Here is a 26077-nt window from a genome sequence, read left to right as displayed (position 1 = left end):
GAACACTTGACCTTTGGATTGCTAGTCTAGTACTATAACCACTTCACTAAAATACACTATAGCAGATTTGTTTGAGATATTGATTCTGGTCTGGTCAGCTCGGCATCCCAGAAATAAAGAATCGTGTATCTCAATCCCAGCCAGGACAGCCAGCCTCTTCCTATTTGCTCTCTTAAATCTCTATATCTCCCCTCTCTCCTCGCAGAGCGTCATCAGACCATGCACCTTTCCTCGTTGAGGTAAGAAGCTGGAGACATGCGCCAAGGTCTCTGTCTGATCTTCCCTGAACTTCCTTTCCCTTTCTATGGAGAAACATCTCCCTTTCCCCTGGCTATGACTTTCCGATGACAGGACAGCTGAAATCAGTGACTCACCGTGTAGCAAGTTTGGGTATAAGACAATGCAATCGAATTTGGATGTTCCTCATGGCTGCTCTGGCAGTTTTCTTCATTCTGTAATAAGTGAGCAATCTAATTTGTACCTCGGCGCCTCTTTTAAACCAGGCACTGGAGAAAGTGGCAAAAGCACATTCATCAAACAAATGAGAATTATCCATGGGTCTGGATACTCAGAGGAAGACAGGAAAGCCTTTGCAAAGTTGGTCTACCAGAACATAATCACTGCAATACAGTCCATTACAAGAGCTATGGACGCCTTGAATATACAATACCAACTGAAGGAAAATAAGGTAAGATTAAAATGAATAATGTTAAAAGAAATTGCCGATGTAAATCGTCTAGTTTTAATTTCTTCCTTCTTGGAACTGGGTTGTCTGTCTTATGTAATGATGGTTCTGCCTATACATAGGATTACATAGGGTACACGGCACAGAAACAGGCCATTCGGCCCAACCAGTCCATGCCGACGTTTATGCTCCACGTGAGCCTCCTCCCGTCTTTCCTCATCTAACTCTATCAGCAAAACCCTCTATTCCCTTTTCCCTCAGATGCTTGTCTAGCCTCCCCTTAAATGCATCTATACTATTTGTTTCAACCACTCCCTGTGGTAGTGAGTGCCACCTTCTCACCACTCTTTGGGTAAAGAAGTTTCTTCTGAATTCCCTATTCGATTTCTTGGTGACTGTCTTGTATTGATGGCCTCTAGTTATGCTCTTCCCCACAAGTGGAAACATTCTCTCTGTATCCACTCTATCAAAACCTTTCATAATTTTAAAGACCTCTATTAGGTCACCCCTCAGCCTTCTCTTTCAAGAGGAAAGAGACCCAGCCTGTTCACCCTTTCCTGATAGGTATACCCTCGCATTTCTGGTATCATCCTTGTAAATCTTCTCTGCACCCTCTCCAGTGCCTCTATATCCTTTTTATAATATGGCGACCAGAACTGTACACAGCACTCTAAGTGTGATCGAACCAAGGTTCGATACAGGTTTAGCATAACTTCCCTACTTTTCAATTCTGTTCCTCTAGAAATAAACCCCAGTGCTTGGTTTGCTTCCTATTCTTCCTACCAAAATGTAATAACTCACATTTATCTGTGTTGAACTTCATTTGCCAATTATATGCCCATTCTGCAAGTTTATTAATGTCCTCCTTTAACTTGTTGCAGTCCTCCTCAGTATTGACTATCCCCCCCAATTTGGTGTCATCCGCAAATTTAGAAATTGTGTTTTTGATTCCAAAGTCTAAATCGTTAATGTAAATTGTGAACAACAGTGGTCCCAGCACTGATCCTTGTGGAACACCACTCCCCACCTTCTGCCACTGTGAATAGTTACCTTTTACCCCTACTCTCTGCTTTCTGTCTTGAAGCCAGCTAGCTATCCATTCTGCTACTTGTCCCCTGACTACGCAGTCTGTGAGCTTGTTCATCGGTCTATTATGGGGTGCCTTGTCAAAGGTCTTTTGAAAATCTAGATAAATTACATCTACTGCATTACCCTTGTCTACTCTCCCTGTTACCTCTTCAAAAAATTCAATGAGGTTGGTCAAGCAAGACTTTCCCTTTTGAAATCCATGCTGACTATTCATTACTATGTTTTTGGTTTCTAGATGTTCTTCTATTTTCTCCTTTAGTAGGGATTCCATTATTTTTCCTACCATCGATGTTAAGCTGACTGGTCTATAATTTCCTGGACATGTTCTATCCCCCTTCTTAAATATAGGTATTATGTTAGCTTACCACCAGTCCTCTGGCACTACACCTTTTTCTAACGAATTATTAACTATGTGTTGTAATGCCTCTGTTATCTCTTCTTAAGCAACAGTTTCTATTAAAACTTTTGGAGGAGCACCTTACGAAATAAGGAAGGGGGCGGGAGCAGTCAATTTCTAAATTCAATCTGCTGGTGTCTGCCAGCCACAAATATCAGGAAACAGCATGTGGAAGAATATTGGCACAGTGCCATAATCAATAGAAATCATTGGCCAAAGGTTCTCTATATGTGTGGAAGGTGGGCTGGTAACGTGAGCTTGAAAAATCAGCACCAACCTTTTGTCTTTTGCAATTGGAAGGGGCGAATGTTTAGAACAAAAGGGGAGTCAATGACGTAAAAGCCCAATCTAGTGCCTTAACTATCAGCACCCTTGAGTAACACTTTGTCCTGTCATTGAAACATCTCCGGGTACTTCACATAATGAGTGTTTTAGAGTGTAGTGACTGTTGCATAGGTAAACATGACAGCCACCACTTGCTAACAGCATTCCACAAAAAGCAATAAGACGAATGAACAGTTAATCTTTCTTTGCTGGTGTTGTTTGAAGGAGGAATGTTGGCCAGACACCAGGAGAACACGCTGCTGTTTTTCAAATAGTTACTTGAGATTTTTAACTTTCACCTGAAACAGGCAGACAGGACCTCAGCTCATTGTGTTATCCAAAGGGCAGGACTCCCCCATTATAGCAACTAGTACAGAGCAGTTTGCTTTATCGATGCCCCTGGCAACAGACTCATCATCCACCCACTCCACCACTGGTGCACTATGGCTGTAGTATGTATGATCCACTGGATGCACAGCAGCATCCCACCCAGGCTACTTTGACAGCGCCTCCCTCCCCTGTGATCTCTACCATCAAGAAGGACCAGAGCAGCAATGTCATGGGCACACCATCGTCTCCAGGTTTCCCTCACACATTATCCTGATTTAGAAATATACTACCATTCCTTCATCGTCGTGGGGTCACTATCCTGGATTTTTGTTTCCTGACACCATCATAGAAGCCCCATCCCCGTGAGGACTGCAGTGGTTTATGGAGAAGGCCCACCACCACCTTGTCAGGATAACTAGGGGTGGGCAATAAATGAGGCCTTGCCAGTATGGCTCCCATCCAAAAAAACTTTTTTTTTTAAAAAAAAGAGCTAACTGCATTTGATTCATAGGACTGGTTACATTTTAAGATATCGGATTTATCCTGAACTTTGAAAAGAGTGGTATATACTGGAAGATTGACATTTCACTGCAGAATGTATCTCTAAACAAGAGGTACTTGGGAAGAAGGAGGAACACGGGGTCAGGGACTCTTGTAACTACAAGCATTTTTGTTTCAGTATTAAGTTGCATGTGCAACAAGGAACAGGATACTGACAGAAATATTACCTGTTTGGCAGAACGAAGCCTTTGCTCAGACTAAATTATTTTCCTGCCAGACAATCTCAAGTGGGTAATCTCACACCGTTAATCCTCTATTTGCTTTTTGCCAGTAAAGTGTATTAGTTCAGGTAGCCAGCATTTATCAGCTGTGACAACAGGCAACATGGAAAGGGAGATAGAAAGGGAAATATTTCATTTGGACCTTATTAATAATGTATTTTTCTGACAAAAAGCAAATTCTACACATCCACAACAGTAGGGCTGTGCACAAATATCACGTTCTACCAGGAGAGTGAAAGACATTCCTGCTGCACTTCTGAAATTATTCCATTATGTAAGAAGGATTGTGATAGAGACGGCATAAAGATAAAATGCTTAATACCATGAAATGTTATCAGTGCTCTTTTGTTCTCATTATAGTGAGACGAGACACTGCTGAAGTATCTCTTTCATGTGTGCCTATTCCAGGCATCTGGTACCTCCAGTTAAACAGCGAGGAATTACTTTTAAAAAACCAATAAAACAGGCTCCTTGGGCCCAACAGCCTAGTCCTGATTCTTTATTTTTTTATTTGTTTATGGGATGTGGGCGTCGCTGGCAAGGCCAGCATTTATTGCCCATCCCTACTTGCCCTTGAGAAGGTGGTGGTGAGCCGCCTTCTTGAACCGCTGCAGTCCCGTGTGGTGAAGGTACTCCCACAGTGCTGTTAGGGAGGGAGTTCCAAGATTTTGATCCAGCGACGATGAAGGAACGGCGATATACTTCCAAGTCAGGATGGTGCGTGACTTGGAGGGGAACTTGGAGGTGGTGGTGTTCCCATGCGCCTGCTGCCCTTGTCCTTCTAGGTGGAAGAGGTCGTGGGTTTGGGAGGTGCTGCCGAAGAAGCCTTGGTGAGTTGCTGCAGTGCATCTTGTAGATGGTACACACTGCAGCCACGTTACGCCAGTGGTGGAGGGAGTGAATGTTTAAGGTGGTAGATGGGGTGCCAATCAAGTGGGCTGCTTTGTCCTGGATAGTGTTGAGCTTCTTGAGTGTTGTTGGAGCTGCGCTCATTCTCTTCACTTTTCATGCTCATTAGGGTGAGGAATGCTAGTGCTGGGAAACGGAACACTTCCCAATGTTAGCATCAAGCACTCCCCAAGCTGAGTCAGGTATCGCACAGCGAGATGCAGAGTAAAGCTCGCTCTGCACTACCCCAACAATATGGCTCAGAAATAAAAACAGAACATGCCAGAAATACTCAGCAGGTCAAGGCAGCGTCTGTGGAGAGAGAAACAGAGTTAAAGTTTCAGGTCGATGACCCTTCGTCAGAACTAGAAAAAGTTAGAGATGTAACAGATTTTAAGCAAGTGTAGGGGCAGGGAAAAGGAGGAGGGAGGAAGGAACAAAAGGGAAGGTCTGTGATAGGGTGGAAGGCAGGAGAGATTAAATGACAAAATGGATGATGGTGCGAGGCAAAAGGAGATGGTAATGGGACAAGTAAAGAAACAAAAGTTGGGTCTAGAGGAGGTGTAAATGGCAACACCAGAACCATTACCAGCACCCGCTGTCTGAGAAAATGGGAGCATGTTTCAGACCCAGCTGGAGAAAAGCAATTATTATTGGAGAAAAGCAATGCCTACTGCACCAGCACGGTATTTTTCCATTTCACCCCATTAATCAATATTAGGCCTGTCTGAGTGACATTGCCAATTCATACAAATTAGTTAGTTTTGTGCTGTAGGCCCATAGCCAACCAAGAACTGGATTGAGACTGCCTAATCCCAATTTGCATGGTCTCTTATAGCTAGAAGTCAGTCGAGACATTTATCCCATCAATCTGGACTGGATTTGAACCCAAATCTCAGGGGTGAAAAGTTCATTACACCAACCAGTTGCCTGAGCAAGGTGTTACTGTAACTTGCATTTATATAGCAGTCGTCATGTGAAAGCATCTCAAAGTACTTTACAAGGTGGAGAGTGTAACGTCCGTGTGTAATTGAGACACGGACTGCAGGAGTTGGTTATAACAGGTGTTTACTGAATGGAGACAAAACTGGAACTACTATACAAAGTTACTATACAGGCTTATATACCGGGGTGGTCACTACTGGTACTGTAGTATACAGGGGCTGCAGAATATAGTTCCTTCTTCAAAGTACATACACTGCAATTCCTCCCCTTTTAGCTAAACAGTACATAACATTCGATTAATAATTAAATAACATATTTACAATTACAGTTGCTATATACATTAGCTGAAGTTAAGCAATTATAAATTCAGTCTTTGAGGAGGCTTCCTGATTCTGTCCGGATAACACCTCTTTGGGGTATCAGGTTCTTCTGGCAAAGTTGATTCGGGATCAACGTCGTTGTTTGGTTCGTCTGCTTCCAATATCACTGATTCTGAGGTAGATGCAATTGGTACTTCGGTTTCATCACCAGGTGTATCGGATCGTGGTGTGGATTTGACATTTTCCAGTGACTCTAGAATCTGGTCAGCATGGCGTCTTACAATGCTCTCTCCAACGTCGACGGTATACATTAGAGGTCCTTGCCGTGTGCAGATCGTTCATGGCTGCCATTTCTCTGTGCGGTAGTCCCGGGCCAAAACTGGTTGACCTATCTTAAAACTCCTGGTTGGCCTTTCATTCATATTCTGAAACTGCCTGTTCTCCACATCTCTTCTGATGTTTGGCTTAACCAAATCCAAGCGGCATCTTAGTCTTCGATTGAAGAACATCATGGCTGGAGTTTGGTTGGTAACCGCATGTGTCGCATTCCGGTAGGCAAACAAGAAGCTATCCACCTTGTGTTGTAGGGGTATGTCTTCATTACACATTGCCTTGATAGCCTTCTTGAATGTTTGAACGAACCTCTCAGCCAATCCATTAGTGGCTGGATGATATGGGGCGGATGTGTAATGCTTAACACCATTGTTCTTTAAGAACCTCCGGAACTCTTCAGACACAAACTGTGGTCCATTGTCGGAGCAAATTTGTTCAGGCAGCCCATTTCTGGCGAATATGGTTCGTAAGACTGTGATGGTTTTTTCTGTGGTGGTTGAGGACATTTTTATTACCTCTGGCCACTTTGAATGTGCATCCACCGCAATTAAAAACATCGAGTCCATAAATGGACCAGCAAAATCAATGTGTACCCTTTGCCATGGAGATGAGGGCCACTCCCATGGATGTAGAGGGGCTTGTGGTGGGGCGTTTTGGACCTTCTGGCATCCTGTACAGCTCTTGGTCATCTCTTCAATTTCTCTATCGATTCCCGGCCACCACACAAACGCTCTGGCTAAGTTCTTCATTTTTACCCCTCCCAGATGACCCTCATGAAGCTCATTGAGCACTCTATCCTTCAATTTGGGTGGAATTACTACTCTGGATCCACACATCAAGGTTCCTCGGCACACTGACAGCTGTTCTCTTCTCGGCGAGAATGCTGGCAACAGTGGTTCGCCATGTGCTGGCCATCCCTTCACCGTTAAATCATAGACCCAGGAGAGTGTCGGGTCATTTCGTGTTTCCTTTTCTATGTTTGCATTCGTCACAGGTAGACATTCGACTATGGTCGAGTGGAATATCTCCACAGGATCCACTGCAGGTGCTTTTTCCACTGTCAGCAACGGTAGGCGCGACAATCCATCAGCATTCCCATGCTGTTTAGTTCCTTTGTACTCGATGTCATATTGGTGTGCCCCTAGGAAAAGGGACCACCTCTGCAGCCGTTGTGCTGTCATTATCGGGACGCCCTTCTTAGGGTTGAAAATGGAGACAAGAGGTTGATGATCAGTTAGTAGAGTAAATTTCTGTCCGTGCAGGTAGTGATTGAACTTCTTCACCCCCCACACCAGGCTGAGGGCCTCTCTGTCAATCTGGGCGTAGTTACGCTCGACTGCAGTTAACGAGCGTGACGCAAAAGCTATCGGCCTCTCTGAACCATCAAGGGATTTATGTGACAGTACCGCTCCAACGCCGTAGGGAGACGCATCACACGCCAGTCTTATCGGTAGTGATGGGTTGTAGTGAGCCAATATTTCTCTTGAAGTGATCAGGCCTTTACACTTCTGAAAGGCCCGCTTACATTCATCGCTCCATTTCCATGCTACTCCAGTTTGTAGCAGGGCGTTCAGTGGGTGCAGAATTGTGGGCAAATTCGGCAAAAACTTATGGTAGTAATTCACCAATGCGAGGAATGACCTCAGTTGCGACACATTTTCAGGCGCTGGAGCCTTAACTACCGCTTCAATTTTGTCAGGGGACTTATGTAACCCCTCTTCATCAATCACGTGGCCACAATACGATATTTGTTTCTTAAAAAACTCGCACTTGGGGCGATTGGCTCGTAGCCCATGTTCTCTTAGTCTAGTGAGCACCTGCTCTAGGTTGGCAAGGTGTTCACTGTCATTTTCACCTGTCACTAGGATGTCGTCCAAGTAACACTGAGTCCCCGGAATCCCTTGCAGGACTTGTTCCATCGCTCTTTGCCATATAGCCGGAGCTGATGCAACTCCGAATACCAGTCGATTATACTGGTAAAGACCTTTGTGAGTGTTTATCGTGAGATATTTCCTAGAGGATTCTTCAACCTCCATCTGCAAATATGATTGCGCTAGGTCAATTTTTGTAAAACGTTTCCCTCCAGATAGTGAGGCGAAAATATCTTCTATCCTCGGAAGAGGATACTGTACTGTGTGAAGGACTGGGTTCACAGTCACCTTGAAGTCCCCACAGATGCGAACCTTCCTTGGCTCCTCAGACTTATTGTTTAACGTTTTCTTCATGACAGGAACGATGGGTGTCGCCCACTCGCTCCAGTCTACCTTAGTTAGCACGCCTGCATTCTCCAGATTCTCCAGGTCTGCCTCGACGGCTGGGCGAATTGCATATGGTACCGGTCTTGCTTTGAAAAACTTGGGAATTGCATTCTCTTTTTTTATCGAGGCGGTTACGCCTTTAAGAGTTCCCAGTTCTTGTTGAAATACCTCTTTAGCGTTAGCCAAGATTTTTGACAATCGTCCAGGTGTGACGTCGTCATCCTTTTTACCAGCCACCGTCAGTGCCTGAATGGAGTGCCAGTCTAAACTTATCTTTCTGATCCATTCACATCCCAATAACGGTGGTCCACCATCTTGCAGTATGTACAGATACAATTTCTGTATTTCCTTGCCGTTGTATTCGACAGACACCCTTATTTTCCCTCTGGGGTATACTTTCTGCCCCGTATATGTCTTCAAGACAATGGATGTGTCTTTCAAGGGTATGTGTGAGAATAGCCGCTCGTAGTCTCGTCGATTCATGACGGTCAGGGCTGATCCTGTATCCAATTCCATTTTGACTTGGGACCCTGCTATCGTGAGGATGACCCAAATGGTTCGGTGATCCTCTTTTGTGATTACGTTGTGTAGTTTGAGACAGCTTAGTCTCTTCTTCCCGGATTCACTATCGCTCTTCTGGTCTTCGGAACTACTGTCCATCTTTTGTACTTTCCTGTACTTTTCCTTAGTAGTCTTTTTGTTGTCGTTAGTCTTCTTCCTGGACCTGCAAACTCGTGCAATGTGTCCCATCTTTCCGCATTGCCTGCATATTTTGTCCTTGGACCAGCAGTCCTTCTGGTCATGGGTTGTTCTGCCGCAGCGATAACATTTTTCAAATCCCCGTGTCATTTCATGGGTGCCGTATTCCTGTGGCTTTTGCTGTATTTCCGCAGCTCCCCTTGCTGCTGCTTCGTACGATACTGCCACGCTGAAAGCCTTATCTAGCGTCAGCTCTTTCCCTGAGAGTAACCTCTTCTGGGTTCCTTCACTCAGGAGTCCACAGACAAATTTGTCCCGTAGGGTATCTGCCAGTCCTGCTCCGAACTGGCAGTGCTTTGATAGCTTGCGTAGTTCCGTAAGGTAATCAGCATTGCTCTCATCTTTATGCTGATTTCTCTTGTGGAATTTAAATCTTTCTGCTATCAGCAGCGGTGTAGGATTTAGGTGTTCCTGTAGGATATCAACAATTTCGTTAAAACTCTTCGCCATCGGTTTGACTGGAGTGATCAGGTTCCGCAATAGGCCGTACGTTCTTGCGCCCATTAAGTTTAGTAGTACCGATGCCTTTTTCTCATCGGCTACTTCATTTGCCTTGCAATATACTTCGACTCTTTCCACATACGTGGTCCAGTCTTCTATTGCATTATCGAAGGCAGTGTTATTGCCAGTCTTCGGCATCTTGGAGATCTAAGATGGCGCCTCCCGCGCTTTGCCTTCTTCCCCGATTGAACAAAATGGCGCCTCCCGCGCTTTGCCTTCTTCCCCGCTGGATTAAGATGGCGCCTCCCGCGCTTTCTGTCTTTTCCACTGCTGCTAGCGCTGTTGCTGGCGTTTTTATGCCTTGATGGCAACGCCTTATGGTCTTCGCGCACTTCCCCCCCGCGCTGCTGCCAACGCCGCTCTCCGCGGTCCCCGTGGCAAACTGCAGCTCCTCGCGGCTTTCTGCGCTTCTAATTCCTTTTATTTTAATTGCTGTTCCCGTCGTCAGAGCAGACCCTATGGGACACTTTCCTCCCTCTTCTCGGGTCTGTACGCTGCCCGGCTTCGTAGCACCGGCCGCGCCCTGTGTGCTCCACCCTCTCTCTCTCTCTCTCTCTCCTCTTCCCAACAACGCTGCTCGGCCCCGTTGAAAAGCCACCCGATCGAGCTCTAGCCCGCCGCAGCCCAGGAAGGATCAGTGTACTACCTGCCACCAGCCTGATTAGCTGGAACACCATAGACTGGTTAACCAAGCCCAGCTCTCGACAGCCTCTCCTGCAAATCTTCTAATTCGATGAATCAGAGGGCGGTTGCCCACGGTTGATGCCCGTTTCTTCTGTTTGTTTTTTTTTTCTTTTTGGATTTCTTCCTTCTGGCCTCAACCTCTAACAACTTCGCTTCAGGGATGGATCCCCGTGAGGTGGTGCAGAACTGTAGGTAAGTTCGGATCTGTTCATCGCCAGTGTAACGTCCATGTGTAATTGAGACACGGACTGCAGGAGTTGGTTATGACAGGTGTTTACTGAATGGAGACAAAACTGGAACTACTATACAAAGTTACTACACAGGCTTATCTACCGGGGTGGTCACTACTGGTACTGCAGTATACAGGGGCTGCAGAATATAGTTCCTTCTTCAAAGTACATACACTACAGAGAGGTAGGCAGCAAGCGGGAAAGGGATGGATGTTTGGACGGAGACACCTAAATGGTCAAAGAGATGGGGGGCTAAATTCGGTTGATTTGCGCCTCCCGTTAGCACCCTACGAGGGCGCTAATGGGGCGCAAATCAACTAGCGCCTGGATGTGGCGCCGCTGACGCCTCCCGCGAAATTCAGCGGAAGGCTAGCGGCGGTGCTGCGCCGCCGGCGATGACGTCATCGCCGTGCACAGCGCCCAGCTCGCGCCCCAGCTGTAACATTGGGTGATGCCCCCCGACTTGCCACCGGACGCTATGTCCGCCGGGGTCGGGGGGGCCTACCTGCGGCCGGGGCGGCGCTAGTTAAAGGGGAGGTGGCGGGCGGCCATTTTTATTGCTGGCCACCTGCCAGCACCTGCCCCCGTTGCTGTCCCTGGCCCCCGTGAAGCCTCCCCGCGGGGTTCCGGCTGCTCTCCGTGAGCCCGGCACCCCTCTAAAATTAGCGCCCCGGCGAAGGCCGTGCCCCAAAGGGGGCGCTACCCAATTTTTACCCCATGGTCTTTTTAGGAGGCTTTTGAAGGCAGGAAGAGAGGTAGGAGGGAAATGTGATTTTAGAACAGAACTCCAGAGGTCAAGAGTGTAATGACTGTATAATCAGCCTCTGATGGAGCGGAGGGAGCGGGGAACAAGTGGCAACTTGCATTTGGAGGATTGAAGGGTAAATTGAGCCATATATAGCTGGAGAAGATCAGATAGGGCAGAATGAGACTGCGGTGGGGTTTGAAATTGAGGATCTTGAAGTTGGATTGTTGAGGTTCAGACAGCCAGTGGAGCTTTGTAGTGGCAAGGGTGAACGGTGTACGGAAGAGAACAGAGAGCAGGGAGTTTGGGATTTGCAAAGGGCGGAGACAGGGATACCAGTAAGGAAAGCAATTGCTAAGTCAATACTCGAGGTGATGAAGGCATGGCTTAGGATTTCAGCTGCGGTGGTTGGAACTAAGGGGGTGTGAGCAGGAATTGTTCTGGAGGTGGAAGAATGTGGTTTGGTGGTAGACTGGCTGCGGGGGCGAAAGGCTCAGCTCAGGGTTAAACAGGATGCCCAAGTGTATCTCCTAAACTATTGTCAGAGCAATGGAAGTGAAATTCCACCTATTGATAATGGGACTGGAAGAATCAGTGAATGCAGGAGTTTCCAGTTAATACTCATGCCGACTTTTATAGTAAAATTGTTATTAATAATAATAATTTCTTTGTCCACATCACGTACAATACACTGCACCAGGAACATTTCTCCATTCAAATTTTTGTAAACGTTTTGGTCAATTGTCAAAGAATGTAACTACTTAACCACAAAAATACTTTGAAAAGCTTCTGGTGGTTTTAGGAAACAAAAACTATTTATGAAAATAGCAAAATATTAAAAGGAAATTTAGAGTGAGGAAATTGAGCCCTTTAGTTAAAATAAAGCCTTTTTTTTTGTTTGGACTTCCCATATCTGATCTTTAACAAATCATTGCTTGCCTGCAAGCCAATGGCAACAAGGCAAGAGAGAAATATTTATGTGTAGATATATATATATTTATTTATAATATATATGTATGGCAGGTCACTCAGTGTTTGGAAAGGAAAGATAGCTTAATGTCAGTTCCACCATTTTTTCGTTCAAGTTCTGTGCACTTCCAGCATTACTTTTAGCCCAGAGTCCCAGCACTCATAATTTTCATTTTACCTGAAGCAGACCGATGACAGATCAGACATAGCTTGTGATGTGAGTGCTGCTCTATGACATAACTAACTGGAGGCAAGCTTTCCATGGGGGCGGGGAGACGAGTGGAATTTCAGGACCCTCTTCCATGATTACCTCACAGCCCAGCTGCAGGGAGTAACCAATACCTCATACTCCAGCTGTACAGTGTGTCCTAGTTAGATATTCAGTGCCAGGCATTTTGGAAACGTTTGGACAAGCCTGATTTCAATTAGCAATATCCATGCGAATCCGCTGCTAATTACATTAGCATTGTGTAAAAATATGCATGAATAGATTTAGCGCGTCAAAAATGCACCCAGAACGTTAGATTCAGAATTGGAATTACTTTACTAATTGGGAGAAAAAAAACTCATCCAATATTAATCACATGTACTGAACTTCCTAAACGTAATGAGTTCACATCTTTATTATCAGGTAATTGGCATGCCCACTCAAATTGCGTTTCACAACCTATTTAAAAAAAATTAATTTCTATGGACTCCCCCAATGGCTGAGCGATAAAGTCACCATTGCTGAGGCAAACTGAAGCCGATTTGAGCCCCAGTCACTGCTGAGTTAACTAAAGTAAGGGTCCACAACTGGCCACCATCTCCTTTGGGTCACAGAGGGGAAAAGTGACCGTTTTACAGCAAACCTTTAACGGAAGTGCGCATGTAGCTGGCAGTTGACAACAAGATTGGGTTCAGTGGTGATGTCCTCCACAGTCGAATAGCCTACCAACAATGTGTAGGCTCGCATGAAGCATGGCCTTTTGGGTGAGAGGGTGGAGAGTGTCTGGTGCCTATGCATTCAGTGAGGGAAACTCTGATAAGGGACTCATAACTTCAGGAAAAGAAGAAAAAAAAAGCGCTCCCAGGCAATATTCCCTTTAATTTTTTGGGGGCTGTGCTGCCCCTTTAAGGGGCTGTGCGGCCCATTCAAAATACCGTGCATGTGTGCTTTTTCCTATTTAAAATCCGGTGAGCTGGCTGCACGGGAGCTGCAGAGCGCTGCGCAGGTGCGCAGCTTAAAGGGAACATTGCTCCCAGGTGAGGTGCAGCTTTGACCCCCACCACATGACAGTTCCCTATATGGCTGCAAATGCTCTGTACTGTGCTGGTACATCTTAGGCAGTTTCCAAACTGACTATCCCTGCAGTCTGCATAAGTAACACTGGCAAGATCGCAAGATAAATACAGGTGAGGAATGTAGGTGAGCGAGGATGAGATTGATGGGTGAACGGGACGTAGTTTTGGACAAGTTGAAGGGCGAAGGATGGCAGATCAGCAGGCAGCACTTTAGAGTAGCGGAGGGTCATTTTCAACTTCAGCGGGGCAGAAGAGTGGCGGTAGTGGATCGGCTGTCCATTATATACCCCCGCACAACTTTCCTTCCCAGGGAATTCGACGTTGAAAGTTGCCCCCCCATTGAGTCTCAAGGTGACATCAGGCTTTCAGCGGCAGAGGGGAAAAGGGGAGCAAAGTCATTTCAGGAGCAGTGTTTAAGGGGTATGTTCAGGTACTCTGTAATATTGGCAGTTAGAATCGTCTGTTAGAATTTTCATTGTGAAATTGTTATTTTTGTGAAGTCAGTCTCCCACCGGTAGCAGAGTGTAATCCTACCGTGGCAAGTTTACATAGGAAGCCTCCATTATAAATGTGGAAATATGAACATATAATGGAAAAGTTGACGAGAAGTGCTCCAGATTTTACTATTTATTATTAGTTGATGTCCTGTGACATTTTACACAGGGTGTCAAGAGCAAGTGTAGTCTTCGAATGAATTATGATTAGAGGGCAGGGGATAATTGGACCAGGGTGCATGGACATAATTCGGTCCCCATTTTAAAGTCATATTCAATTCTTATTTTTATATATTGCCATTATAAATTCCTACGTCCACATTTAAAATGGAAAGGCATATGTAAACTCGTCACGCTGTAATTACACCCTCCCTCCAGTAATGGCGCTGCAGCAGCTCCTTCTGTTTAACTTCTGCTGTGGAAACCATTTGGAATTCGTCGGACGTACTTCGTAACAAGCCAAGCAAAGGAAGTCTGGGAATCGAATTTGTGCTACTTCTACCATTGGCATTCTGATTTTAATTCAACAGGAAAATTCTCAGGTAATAAAGGAATTAGAAGCTTATAAAATCACGACCTTTGAAAAGCAGCATGCAGATGCGATTAAAAGCTTGTGGAATGATCCAGGAGTAAAAACCTGCTATGAACGGCGCCGGGAGTACCAGTTGCTTGACTCTACAAATTAGTAAGTCTTTATTATTTTATTTTCCTTTCAAATGATCCGTCGCACAGTTCAGTTAAAATTAACGACTACCTCAGTCTTTGCATTTTAATTCGGTTTGTCTGTGCTGTATGTTTTTTGATAATACACAAACGTCGGAAATTTCTTGACCGCTTTCTTGACTGATCTCAGCACCCAGCCACACGCCGACTCACCACGTCCCTCAATCCCGTCCTTCTCTAGAAATGCGTCACTTTTGCCTTTTGAACTGACTTGTGTTACGTGGTTTAATGGTCTTCCGTGGTAACTATTTCCACACATCTATTAGCCTCTGTGTAAAACGGTTTCCCCTGAATTCCCGACTTGCTTCACCTCACGACCGTCCCGTTGTTCGGCACTAACAGGTTGGTAGCTGATTTAGCCCTGGCACTCTGCCCGGTCCAATAGCCGGCCAGGCCTCGATTTTGGCAGTCAGCGCTCCTGCGGGAAACAGGCAGTGGCCTCATTAATAGATTTAAATACGGGTCAAATGACACAGTTAGGGCCTCTATGGAATTTTGGTGTCGATCAGCGCTGTCACCACTGCGTCCTGAGCCCACCCGCAAACCATGGGTGTGGCATTGGCTGTGCCAATTAAAGAGATAATAAGCTGCAGTCAGGCAAAGCTGGAGGCAGATCTGGCAATGACCTTTTTCTTCATTCTTTTGGGGATTTCTAAGCCTGAGAGGTTCCCTCAAGATTAACTCCTTGCTGCTTGGCATGCTCTTTGCATTTCCCTATCAGTGCTCCATTGACCTGATCTTTTTAGCCCTCCCCTTTAAGGTGCTGCTGCCGGTCTGTATCCCTCCCAAATGGCGAACTGCCTCTAAGCAGCGCAATTAGCACTGGCAACTTGCTCATTCTATTTATATAAGACCCGACCAGGAAAATTGATCGGGTCTCCCGCCAACGTCGCCATCAGATGCTGATGCCCAACCACGTAGGGAGAGCGTAGTGGCTAAGAAACCCAGAAATGCAGGTAACATGGAGGTCCTGCCGAATTTAACGGCAGGACCTCAGTTGGATTTTCTTTCTCCGTTTCCTGGCCAGCCGGCAGCCAGTCTTATTGAGAGGCTGGCCAGATGTTGGGCGGGAAGGCCTGCGCTGGAAGGCGGGGAGCGGAGAGGAGGGAGGGAGTGAGCAATGGGGGTATAGGGGCGGGGGGAGATCACAGGTTGGGTGGGAGATCGTGGATCGGGGCGGGGGGGTGGGGGTGGAGATCGCGGGTCCAGAGAGATCACAGGTTGGGTGGGAGATCATGGATCGGAGGGGAGATCTCGGGTCATGGGGATATCGCGGGGTCGGGGTGGGGGTTGAAGTGATCACGGGGAGGTGGGGGGGCGATCGCGGGGAGGGAAGCAGGTTAGGTTGAGGGGTGTGTGGGGGGAAGCACTCCTGCTCCTTCTGGTCCACAAGCAGTGCTGGAAAGGCACGGATCTGCTGGAACCGGCTGTTCTTGCCTCCCTTCAGCTGCCGGGTTTCCTGAACCCTGGAAAACCCGGCCCGCAGCAGTTAAACCTAAATGGCTGCTAAACTATGAGGCATGCAGCCTCATTATCATATTTAAATAACGGACCCGCCTCTGGCGAGCAAGTTAGTTGCCCCCCAAACCGCCTCCGTTAAAACTGGAAGTTGACATGTTTGAGGCAGGCTGGGGTCAGGTTTCAGATTTTTGATACTTTAAACAACCTCTGACCCCCTCCCGCCTGTCGTGGGGGGTTAAAATTACCCCCAATGTCTCCAACTGCATGGGTCTCAGATTTGGAATGGTTTGACGTTTTAAGGGAGATTCCTACTTTGGCACTCCCCTTTAAAAAATATCCCCTTTAATTTTTGATGCATGCCCTCTTTATAAGTGTTACCCTAGCCTACTCTATAGGCTAAAAAAAGGAAAGACTTGCATTTCTATAGTGCCTTTCACGACCACCGGACGTCCCAAAGCGTTTTACAGCCAATGAAGTACTTTTTGAAGCGTAGTCACTGTTGTAATGTAGGAAACGTGGAAACCAGTTTGCGCACAGCAAGCTCCCACAAACAGCAATGTGATAATGACCAGATAATCTGTTTTTCTTTTAGAGGTGTTGATTGAAGGATAAATATTGGCCAGGACACCGGGGATAACTCCCCTGCTCTTCAAAATGGTGCCATGGGATCTTTTACGTCCACCTGAGAGAGCAGACGGGACCTCGGTTTTAAAAGACGGCACCTACGACAGGGCAGCACTCCCTCAGTACTACACTGGAGTTTCTTGCCTTGAGAAGCAATAGGGGCTAGCCCGGCGCTTTGCATTTTGGGAAGGGCCCATGGCTGTCATCAAATGACACAACGCAGAGCCCTTAAAGATACGCCTTCCCTGTGATTTCCCTCATTGAACAATGGGTCCACCTTAATGTGTAGCGATGTTCTAGGGTTGAGGACGCTCTGCTACTAACACATCCTTAAGTCCTACTGGTGCCCTCACTCAAGTTAGTCTGTTTACTTCTTTTGCAGTTACCTGACCGACATTGCTCGTATTGCAGCTAGTGATTATATACCAAACGGTCAAGACGTGCTGAGGGTTCGAGTGCCAACGACGGGCATTAATGAGTATTCATTTAATATGCATAAAGTATCATTAAGGTATTCAGAAACCATTTTGTGGGGAATGGGAAGAAAAGCCTACAGTAGTTGGGGGTACATATGCTCCTTGTTCACTAATGTTAGCAAAAACACCTCTTTAATCACCCTGCTTAGTCCGCTCACAGTAATGAACAAAGGAAAATATATCCCCTAGTGCAGAGGTGGCCAATGTTTCAAGAGCTGGAAAAATATATTGTGCATCAATAGAGTTACGTTTTAATTCTAATTTTCTAGTGTGCGCACTGGTAACTCTCACAGTGACTAAACTATACCTTGCAAGAAAGCTTGAAAGCTAGCCCAGCAATGTAACCTTTAAAATAATAACAGAAAGTGCTAGAAACACTCAGCAGGTCAGTCAGCATCGAGGAGAGGAGAAACAGAGCCAACATTTTGGGTCGAACCCTTCGCCAGAATGCAACTTTTAACATGCTTTACTTCTATTGGCTTGAAGGTTCCCCTCTTGCCCCAAAACATCACTAAAACCTCAAATAATTTTTTTTTAAATCACATTTTTAAAATAAACTATAAATTACATGAAATAACTATTTTAAACAATAATTTAAATTTTTGAAAAAATTAATTACATTTTCTAACGGGGCTAAAAATAAACTTACCTTTCATTAAAGTATTAAAAAATAATAAACTTGTGGAAAAAATGTTTTAATTTTAATTAATTCACCATAAATAAAGGAAACTATGATGGTCTGAGGAGCGAGTTGGGTAGGATTGATTGGGGAATGGCACTCAAAGGGTTGACGGTGGATAGGCAATGGCAAATATTCAAAGACCGAATGGATGAACTACAGAATTTGTTCATCCCAGTTTGGCATAAAAATAAAACAAAAAAGGTGACCCAACCGTGGCTAACAAGGGAAATTAGGGATAGCATAAGATCCAAGGAGAGGGCGTATAGATTGGCCAGAAAAAGCAATAATCCTGAGGATTGGGAGCAGTTTAGGATTCAACAAAGGAGGACAAAGGGATTAATTAAGAAAGGGAAAATAGAATATGAGAGTAAGCTTGCAGAGAACATAAAAACTGACTGTAAAAGCTTTTATAGATATGTGAAGAGAAAAAGATTGGTGAAGTCAAGCGTAGGTCCCTTGCAGTCAGAATCGGGGGAATTTATAATGGGGAACAAAGAAATGGCAGACCAACTAAATACGTATTTTGGTTCTGTCTTCACAAAGGAGGACACAAATAACCTCCCAGAGATGTCGGGGAACATAGGGTCTGATGAAAGGGTGGAACTGAAAGAAATCAGTATTTGTAGGGAAATGGTGTTAGGAAAATTGATGGGACTGAAGGCCGATAAATCCCCAGGGCCTGATAATCTACATCCCAGGGTACTTAAGGAAGTGGCCCTAGAAATAGTAGATGCATTGCTGGTCATCTTCCAGAACTCGATAGACTCTGGAACGGTACCCATGGATTGGCGGGTAGCTAATGTTACCCCACTATTCAAAAAAGGTGGTAGAGAAAAGGCGGGGAATTATAGACCGGTAAGCTTGACATCGGTAGTGGGGAAAATGCTAGAGTCCATTATAAAAGATGTAATAGAGCACTTGGAAAGCAGTGACTGGATCGGACAAAGTTAACATGGATTTACAAAAGGTAAATCATGCTTGACTAATCTATTGGAATTTTTTGAGGATGTAACTGGTAAAATAGATAAGGGAGAACCAGTGGATGTGGTGTATTTGGACTTTCAGAAGGCTTTCGATAAGGTCCCGCATAAGAGATTAGCGTGCAAAATTAAGGCACATGGGATTGGGGGCAAGGTATTGACTTGGATAGAGAACTGGTTGGCGGACAGAAAGCAAAGAGTTGGAATAAACGGGTCATTTTCCGAGTGGCAGGCAGTGACTAGTGGGGTACCGCAAGGATCGGTCCCAGGACCCCAGCTGTTCACAATATATATTAATGATCTGGACGAGGGAATTGGATGTAATATCTCCAAATTTGCAGACGACACAAAGCTGGGTGGGAGGGTATGCTGTGAGGAGGATGTCGTGAAACTCCAGCACGGTTTGGACAGGTTGGGTGATTGGGCAGGAACATGGCAAATGCACTATAATGTGGATAAATGTGAGGTTATCTACTTTGGTGGCAAAAACAGGAAGGCAGATTATTATTTGAATGGTAATAGATTGGGAGAAGGGGCAGTGCAAAGAGACCTGGGTGTTCTTGTACACCAGTCGCTGAAGGTAAGCATGCAGGTGCAGCAGGCGGTTAAGAAGGCAAATGGTATGTTGGCCTTCGTAGCAAGAGGGTTCGAGTACAAGAACAAGGATGTCTTGCTGCAGTTGTACAGGGCCTTGGTGAGACCACACCTTGAGTATTGTGTGCAGTTTTGGTCGCCTTACCTGAGGAAGGACGTTCTTGCCATGGAAGGAGTGCAGCGAAGATTCACCAGGCTGATACCTGGGATGGCAGGAATGATGTATGAGGAGAGATTGTGTCGATTGGGCTTATACTCACTGGAGTTTAGAAGATTGAGAGGGGATCTCATCGAAACCTATAAAATTCTGTCAGGCCTGGACAGACTAGATGCAGGAAGGATGTTTCTGATGGCTGGGGAGTCCAGAACCAGGGGTCATAGTCTAAGGATAAGGGGTAAGCCATTTAGGACTGAAATGAGGAGGAATTTCTTCACCCAGAGAGTGGTGAACCTGTGGAATTCTCTGCCACAGAGGGCGGTGGAGGCCAGTTCATTAAGTATATTCAAGAAAGAGTTGGATATATTTCTTAAGGCTAAAGGGATCAAGGGATATGGGGAGAAGGCAGGGACCGGGTACTGAATTTGGATGATCAGCCATGATCTCATTGAATGGCAGAGCAGGCTCGAAGGGCCGAATGGCCTACTCCTGCTCCTATCTTCTATGTTTCTATGTTACCTTGTTAAAAGCAGGCCTTGTGCCTGCTTTTTAAAAGTGTAACTGCTGGAGACTTACCCTCCCGAAGAAACCTGCAAAAAAAATGTAAGTTCAATGCGCACGCGCTGCCTCTCCGGCGCATGCGTTCGACTTCTGAACCCCTTCTTCCAGGGGAACGGAAGTGCCGGTTTCCCGCGCATGCGCAGTGCATGCACAAAACCGGCACTTTTGTTGAGCCTACACGTGAGTACCCTGTGCATACTCACGTGTTGGGACCCGAATTTCTGGGCCAACATCTCTCCCACAATCCTCACTCTTAACACTTGTCATTCCGTTCCTCATATTCCTTCTCTCACTGTCTCTCTGACTTACCCTCTCCCTGTCTCTCATCCCCTCTTTTTCCTCTCTCATTTGCTGTTTCCCTTCCTTCTCTTCCCCCCTCTGTTTCTCATTACCTCTGTCGCTTATACTTTGATTGCTCACAGGGAGCAGAAGGCAGTGAATGGTGGGGCCAAAGCCCATGATTTTCTGTCCATTAGCTTTGAAGGAGATAAAGTCAGAGCTGCAGGCCCGTGATTTTCCGACCTGTGCTCTCTGAGTGCACCAGGAATGCCCGATTGTGGAATCAGGCTCCATGGCTGCTCCCGAGCTATCTGTAACCCACAATTAAACTATCCTGGATTTAGTTAACTGAATATTGGATAAGGTTCTACTAAGTCTGATTAGAACCGCTAAATGGTTTATCAACAACAACTTGTATTTATATAGCGCCTTTAATGTAGTAAACTGTCCCAAGGCGCTTCACAAAAGCGTTATAAAACAAAATTTGACACCGAGCCACATAAGGAGAAATTAGGGCAGGTGACCAAAAGCTTGGTCAAAGAGGTAGGTTTTAAGGAGCGTCTTAAAGGAGGAAAGAGAGGCGGAGAGGTTTAGGGAGGGAATTCCAGAGCTTAGAGCCTAGGCAGCTGAAGGCACGGCCACCAATGGTGGAGCGATTAAAATCAGGGATGCTCAAGCGGACAGAATTAGAGGAACGCAGAGATTTCGGGGTGTTGTGGGGCTGGAGGAGATTACAGAGATAGGGAGGGGCGAGGCCATGGAGGGATTTGAAAACAAGGATGAGAATTTTAAAATCGAGGCATTAAACAGCACTGAACACAGGCAGAAATATGTTTTAGTTGTCATTTTAAAAAAGATTATCTACTAACATTTGTTAGACAACCAAGAATTCTATGGATTCACATTTAATCCTGTTATTTGTGGAATTGTTTTAAAGGCAATAATAACTTCCATGTTTTTAAATAAAATGACACTAATGTTTTGGTACACTGCAGCCAGTTGTTATTCCTGATTGAATCAGTGGCCTTCAAGGTTTCTAAGTCCTTCTCTAACTCTTAGAATAGTGGATGTTGGAGGACAGAAGTCCGAAAGGAGGAAATGGATCCACTGCTTTGAGAATGTCACATCAGTTATATTCCTGGCGTCCCTCAGTGAATATGATCAAGTCCTGGAAGAAAGTGAGAATGAGGTAAGACGGATGAGAATCATTCGACATTGGCACTCACTCGTGTGATGTCAATATATCGCAGACACCCGCTTCCCCATTGAACTGTGGGGAATGACGATATGTGGGTAATTTTGCCGGCAGGAATCCTGCAGCTAGCATCATGTGTCGGGCATGTGGGTACATGCAGCATACGATTGTCTGACCGCTTGGTTTTAATAGGAAGTTGTTGCCAGCATGTGCTCGGATTCCTGCTACATTCTGCTAGCAGGGAAGACTCTTCACCAGCAGTCAAATTACTCCTAATAGCTCTTATATATGATGTAGAGTAGAATCCTCATTTAAATGAAACGTTGGAGGAAGGGCGAGGGGATAGATATGAAATGGGAGCTCGGACTGAGGTCCCTTGTTGTCACACACCCTTTAACTAATGAGAGCAATACTTTTCATTTACATTTTTTTTTAATGAAGAGGCACTTTTGGAATTTATATTGTCCAATGTGTTTTTATAATAGACAAAGCTAAATGATTATCTTAGATCCACTTTTTTCAGTTTCATGTACTGCTGCTCCACTTTCTGCAGGCAGGATTCCTGACAACGAGAGGAGCTCATGCTGCAACAACGAGCTGATCAGTCAGTTTGCAGATCGCCAACACACCTTCCCACTCCCCACCCCTCACCCCCACCCCTCACCCCTCACCCCTCACTACCCACCCCACCACACAACCCCAAACCCCACACCCCACCCAACTACCCCCCCCACCCAACTACCTCCTCACCCCCCACCCAACTACCTCCTCACCCCCCACCCAACTACCCCCTCACCCCCCAACTACCCTCCACCCCTCCCACCTACCCCCCCAACCAACCAACTGCCCCCACCCAACTGCCCCCACCCACCCCCCAGCCAACTACACCCCACCCACCCCCCAGCCAACTACCCCCCACCCACCCCCCAGCCAACTACCCCACACCCACCCCCCAGCCAACTACCCCCCACCCACACAACTACCCCCCCACCCAACTACCCCCCACCCAACTACCCCCCCCACCCAACTACGCCCCACCCACACCCCACCCAACTAACCCCCCACCCAACTAACCCCCCACCCAACTTACCCCCACCCACACCCCACCCAACTACGCCCCCACCCACACCCCACCCAACTACCCCCACCCCCACCCAACTACCCCCCCACCCCCACCCAACTATCCCCCCACCCCCCACCCAACTACCCCCCCCACCCCCCACCCAACTACCCCCCCACCCCCCACCCAACTACACCCCCACCCCCACCCAACTACCCCCCCACCCCTACCCAACTACCCCCGCACCCCCCACCCAACTACCCCCCCACCCCCCACCCAACTACCCCCCCACCCAACTACCCCCCCACCCAACTACCCCCCCACCCCCCACCCAACTACCCCCCCACCCAACTACCCCCACCCCCCACCCAACTACCCCCCCACCCAACTACCAACCACCCCCCACCCAACCACCCCCCACCCAACCACCCCCCACCCAACCACCCCCCACCCCCCACCCAACCACCCCCCACCCCCCACCCAACCACCCCCCACCCCCCACCCAACCCCCCCCACCCCCCACCCAACCACCCCCCCACCCCCCACCCAACCCCCCCCACCCCCACCCAACCCCCCCCCCACCCAACCACCCCCCTACCCCCCACCCAACCACCCCCCCTACCCCCCACCCAACCACCCCCCCTACCCCCCACCCAGCTACCCCCTACCCCCACCCAACTACCCCCCTACCCCCCACCCAACTACCCCCCTACCCCCCACCCAACTACCCCCCTACCCCCCACACAACTACCCCCCTACCCCCCACCCAACTACCCCACTCCCCCCTACCCCCCACCCAACTACCCCCCTACCACCCACCCAACTACCCCCCCTATCCCCCACCTAACTACCCCCCCACCCCCCCACCCAACTACTCCCCTACCCCCCACCCAACTACCCCCCTACCCCCCACCCAACTACCCCCCCTACCCCCCACCCAACTACCCCCCCTACCCCCCCTACCCCCCCACCCAACTACCCCCCCTATCCCCCACCCAACTACCCCCCCTACCCCAATTCACAATTCAAATCGCTTTATTGGCATGATAAGTTACATCTTATGTTGCCAAAGCATCAAAATACATTTTATGGTTGAGCACATAAACGCAGTTCTATTCATACAGTGTATAAACAGGTATATCCCTGAGTGTATAAATATACATTTGCATTGTTTATATATATTCATTTCTTAGTTTACTGGTTGTCCCTCTGTTCATGGCAAGCTGTGACATAGTGTGCCGCCAGTGTTACACAGCTTCTCTCCTCTCCCAGTAGGAATGGGAGTTGTTGGTTGTCATTCAGATTTCTGAATTCAGGGCATATTGTGAGAATTTTTGGTAGAAATTCTCCCTGATGTCCTGATATTTTCCACAGGCTGTGAGGAAGTGCATCTCTGTCTCCACTACTCCCTGATTGCAGTGAGAGCATATCCTGTCTTCTCTTGGCAGCCTGGTCTGCCTTTTCGATCGCTAGGCTATGTTCGCTAAGTCTGTACCTTGTCAAGGTTCTTCTCAGTTTGTTATCCTTTACCGTGGTCAGGTAATCAGCTATGTTGTATTGTCTGTTTAGGGCCAAGTAGCAATTGAGTTTGCTTTGGGTTTTTGTTGTTTCTGCCCAATATGTCAGATATTTTTCCTTTTGCTTAGCGACGATTGTGTTGGGTCGAATTCTTTGTGTTACCCTGTCACTGTCCTGGGGCTGGTTATTGTTAGTATTGTTAGTAGTTACTTCACTGAGTCCCAGATTAGTTGACTGAGGGTGTTCTTCTTTATGGTCAGCTCTTGGCATTTCAGGGCGTCGTAGTGATAGCATTGGGGGTTGCTCATTTGTAGGTGGTTCCAAAATTTGGTGGCTCTTTTTGGATAGTGATTAGTAATGGATATTGGCCTAGTTCCGCCCTGCATGCATTGTTTACTGTTTTCCTTTGAGTCCGGAGGATACTTTTACAGAATTCTGCATGTAGGATCTCAATTGGGTGTTTGTCCCATTTTGCGAATTCTTGTTGTGTTAGCGGTCCCCATATTTCACTGCCATAGAGTGCAATTGGTTCAATTACTGATTTGAAAATTTTGAGCCAAATGCTAATTGGAATTTCTATTTGGATTGATTTTTTGATGGCATAGAAAGCCCTTCTTGCTTTCTCTTTCAGTTCATTCACAGCCAGTTTGAAGTTTCCCGTAGAACTGATTTTTAAGCCCAAGTATGTGTAGTTAGTGGTTTGTTCAATTTTGGTTGTTCCCACTGTGAAATTTATTTTGGGTCCCCTGATGTTTGGATCTTTGCTGGAACACAAGGACTTTGGTTTTTGGGGGATTTATTGTCAGGGCCCAAGTCTGGCAGTACGACTCCAGCAGGTCCAGGTTCTGCTGTAGACCCTCTTTAGTGGTGACAGCAGAACCAGGTCGTCTGCATAGAGGAGGAATTTAACCTTGGATTCATATAGGGTGAGGCGGGTGCTGTAGATTGTTCAAGTAGTTTTGCCAATCCATTAATGTAAATATTAAAGAGTGTCGGTGAGATGGCGAGCCCTGCGTCACCACCCCGCCCCTGTGGGAAGTATTTTGTTTGTTTGTCTCCAATTTTAACTGCACATTTGTTGTTTGTATACATTGATTTAATTACATCATATGTTTTCCCTCCTACCCCCGCTTTCGATAAGTTTCAGGAATAAACCGTCATGCCAGATGGAGTCAAAAGCTTTCTGGAAATCTACAAAGCATGCGTAGATTTTGCTTTTGTTATGGTGAACGTGTTTGTCAATTAGGGTCTGTAGGGTGAAGATATGATCGGATGTTCTATAGTTTGGCAGGAATCCAATTTGGCTTTTACTCAAGACATTGTGCTCCTCAAGGAAGTTTATAAGTCTTTTGTTTATGATGCTACAGAATACCTTCCCCAGGTTACTGTTTACGCAGATGCCTCGATAGTTGTTTGGGTCGATTTTGTCCCCACTTTTGTATATGGGCGTTATGAGTCCTTTGTTCCAGATATCAGGGAAATAACCGACACTCAGAACCAAGTTGAAGAGTTTAGGATAGCCAGTTTCATTTTGTTGTCTGTGTGTTTAATCATCTCGTTTAGTATGCCGTCTGTCCCGCAGGCTTTTCCTGGTCGCAGGTCCTTGAGTTTTTCAAGAAGTTCTTTTTCTGTTATTATGGCGTCTAGCGGGTTTTGGTTATCTTTTATGGCCATTTCTAGCTTTTCCAGTTTTTTGCATATTTGGTGTTGCTCTGGTCTTAGTGTGTTTTTCTGGTATAATTTTTCAAAG

General features: G+C 46.5%; 1 protein-coding gene across 1 annotated transcript in view; it reads left to right on the top strand.

Moving 5' to 3' along the window:
- LOC147108088 (guanine nucleotide-binding protein subunit alpha-14-like) overlaps positions 1–26077 on the top strand; it is an 86997-nt gene that overhangs the window by 50867 nt on the left and 10053 nt on the right. The window contains exons 2-5 of the mRNA XM_086004554.1: positions 504–688; positions 14548–14702; positions 17208–17336; positions 21614–21743. Of these exons, the coding sequence (XP_085860680.1) occupies positions 504–688; positions 14548–14702; positions 17208–17336; positions 21614–21743 (599 nt within the window). The remainder of the gene's footprint in view (positions 1–503; positions 689–14547; positions 14703–17207; positions 17337–21613; positions 21744–26077) is intronic.

The sequence above is a fragment of the Somniosus microcephalus genome, chromosome 13 (genome assembly GCF_052327205.1).
Source record: "Somniosus microcephalus isolate GS21.2 chromosome 13, FLI_Smic_1.0, whole genome shotgun sequence".
NCBI classification, from domain to species: domain Eukaryota; kingdom Metazoa; phylum Chordata; class Chondrichthyes; order Squaliformes; family Somniosidae; genus Somniosus; species Somniosus microcephalus.
This window is presented reverse-complemented; position numbering and strand designations above follow the sequence as displayed.